The 2,214-nt window shown below is 51.8% G+C and overlaps 1 protein-coding gene across 1 annotated transcript in view; it reads left to right on the plus strand.

Moving 5' to 3' along the window:
• The window catches only part of LOC104996315 (histone-lysine N-methyltransferase NSD2-like), a 60,853-nt gene that overhangs the window by 52,348 nt on the left and 6,291 nt on the right, over positions 1 to 2,214 (plus strand). The window contains exons 8-9 of the mRNA XM_010850568.1: positions 450 to 531; positions 1,587 to 1,711. Of these exons, the coding sequence (XP_010848870.1) occupies positions 450 to 531; positions 1,587 to 1,711 (207 nt within the window). The remainder of the gene's footprint in view (positions 1 to 449; positions 532 to 1,586; positions 1,712 to 2,214) is intronic.

Genomic DNA, 2,214 nt, shown 5'->3' on the forward strand with positions numbered 1-2,214 from the left:
GCGTGTTCATTCTTTTTTGCTATTCCATTGTGAAATGTGCTTTTTGACGGTCTCTGTGTGTGAGCTTTATCTGGAGCTGGTCTCAGAACTGGAAACCATCAGTGAGAGGGTGGAGTTATCCTGGGCTTGGCCTCAAGCAGGAGGGTGGCTGCCTCTGAGTCAGTCCGCTCCATTCTGAGGGCGGGGTGGGCAGGGCACCGAGGAGGCCCCACGGGAGGCTCTCCATGTGCATGGGGTGGCCGGAGGGGTGCAGATCGGCCCCTGTGAATGGAGAGGGGTCGATGGGCAGCCGCAGGACAGCTGTGCGGAGCCTGTGTTCCCAGGAGCGTTTCTGCGGTACGGCTTTCCAGCCCCGTGTTGGTTCCCATTGGAGACGTTCTTTCATTCTTTGCTTTTTCTTTGTTCTTCCCTCCTTCTTCCCTTTCTCTCTCTTGTTTTTTTTGTAACAGAGAGAGACGATCACTGACAAAACAGCCCGCACGACCTCTTGCAAGGCCCTTGAGGCAGCGTCCTCACTGAAGAGCCAGGCAGGTAATGTGGTCAGCACTGCTGCCAGGCCCACGGTCTGGGCTGGGGGTGCAGCACCGGCCCCATCCTCAGGGAGCCTCCCTGCAGGCGCGGACGGTGGGTGAGCGGGAGGCCGGGCCTGCAGGCTGAGCTGGGAGGAGGCGCCCGTGCCGACAGGGTCCTTGCTGTGGTGGGAAGTCGCTGCAGTGCTCGGCCGCTGCTCACCCAAGCCGCTCTTCTGACTTCTACCCGGCTTTATTGTCTTCAGTTTCAAGTTATACTTGAAAGGTGATTCAAATCAGAAATGTCTAGGCTTGTGACTTGATGGTACGAGTTGTTGCGGTAAATTCCACTGTGTTTAGTACCAAGTTCTCCATGCGTATTTGCTACAGTGAAAGTGATGACTAATTATCTCTGTTCTATGTGTTGAAAAAACTAGCTTAAAATATTTGGGGAAAATAGCTCTCAAAGCAATAAAGGGGAACAGGCCACCACTTTTTTTTAACCTTTTCATTAATTATGTTTTTGATGTATCTGTCTGAAGAATGCTTACCATCTCCAAATCTTAATTTAAAAGGAAAATAAAATTCAGAGTAAGAGAAGATTGAAAGTGACTCTTTTCCTTATTTTATAAAGAACTATGCTGGTTTTTAAAACTTAATTTAACAGACTTTTTTTTACAAAAGCAAAACAGGTATTTGTAAGTAGTTTGAACAGAGTGGACATTTGATGATAGAATTGATACTTTTGAGTGTGATAGTGGTATTGTGGTTACATTGACTGCCTTATGTTCGGAGATGTTCTACACTTCTTGTAGGTGAGATGGCCTGTCTGGGCTTGGCCGCAGAGAAACGGGCAACGGGGCTAGCACCAGGTGTGGGTGGGCTGGCGAGGCCCAGGCTGAGCTTCGGGCTGTTCACTGCCCAGCTCGCCAGCCCTCATCGTCCTATAGCTAAAAGTTAATGCCCAGAAAATTCATCTTTAGAAATTCAGTTATTAAAGGGGTACTTTGAAAGCAGGAGGGAGATTGAAGGTTTAAGGTTTCAAACTTTATTTTATAAACCAAAATTATCTTACAGCCACGAAACACCTGTCTGATGCCTGCAAGCCCCTGAAGAAGCGCCACCGGGCCCCCGCAGCGGCCGCCACCACCCTCACCTTTAGCAAAAGCTCATCTCCTTCCGCGTCCTTAACTGAGAACGAGGTAAAATCTTAATGAGGATGGTCAGCACGCACTCACACGGAGGCTGTGTAGTTGCCCACGTTGAAGTGGGGTAGAGGTCAGAGCTGATGATGGGAGATAGGTTCTCTGGGCTGTGTGTGTTCCATGTGGAAACACGCCCGGCGTGTGGTGCACATGTGTGGCTGCGCTTCAGGATGGATGCATTTTATTGTCCTTGGAACCTGTCTTAAAGATGTTGGTCTGTGATGTTCCACACGGGCCTGACCTGACCCTGCGGGCCTAGGGCAGCCACCCCCAGGAGGGCGGGCCGCTGTGCCCAGGCCCTGTGTGTCCGTGGCCGCGGGCCTCCAGCTTCATACTTAGCCTGGAGTGTTCTTCAGTGCTTGAAGGTGAGGTGAGTCAGGACTGCCGTGGCCGTGGCCTTCCTTTGTGGGCCTGGTGGCCTGCGCTGTGGACAGAGCTGCTGGAGGCTCTCACACCCGTGGGCTGCGGCACCACGAGCACCGTCGAGCCTGCCTCTCTGT

This window comes from Bison bison, unplaced genomic scaffold, assembly GCF_000754665.1.
Source record: "Bison bison bison isolate TAMUID 2011002044 unplaced genomic scaffold, Bison_UMD1.0 scf7180017851375, whole genome shotgun sequence".
NCBI lineage: Eukaryota > Metazoa > Chordata > Mammalia > Artiodactyla > Bovidae > Bison > Bison bison.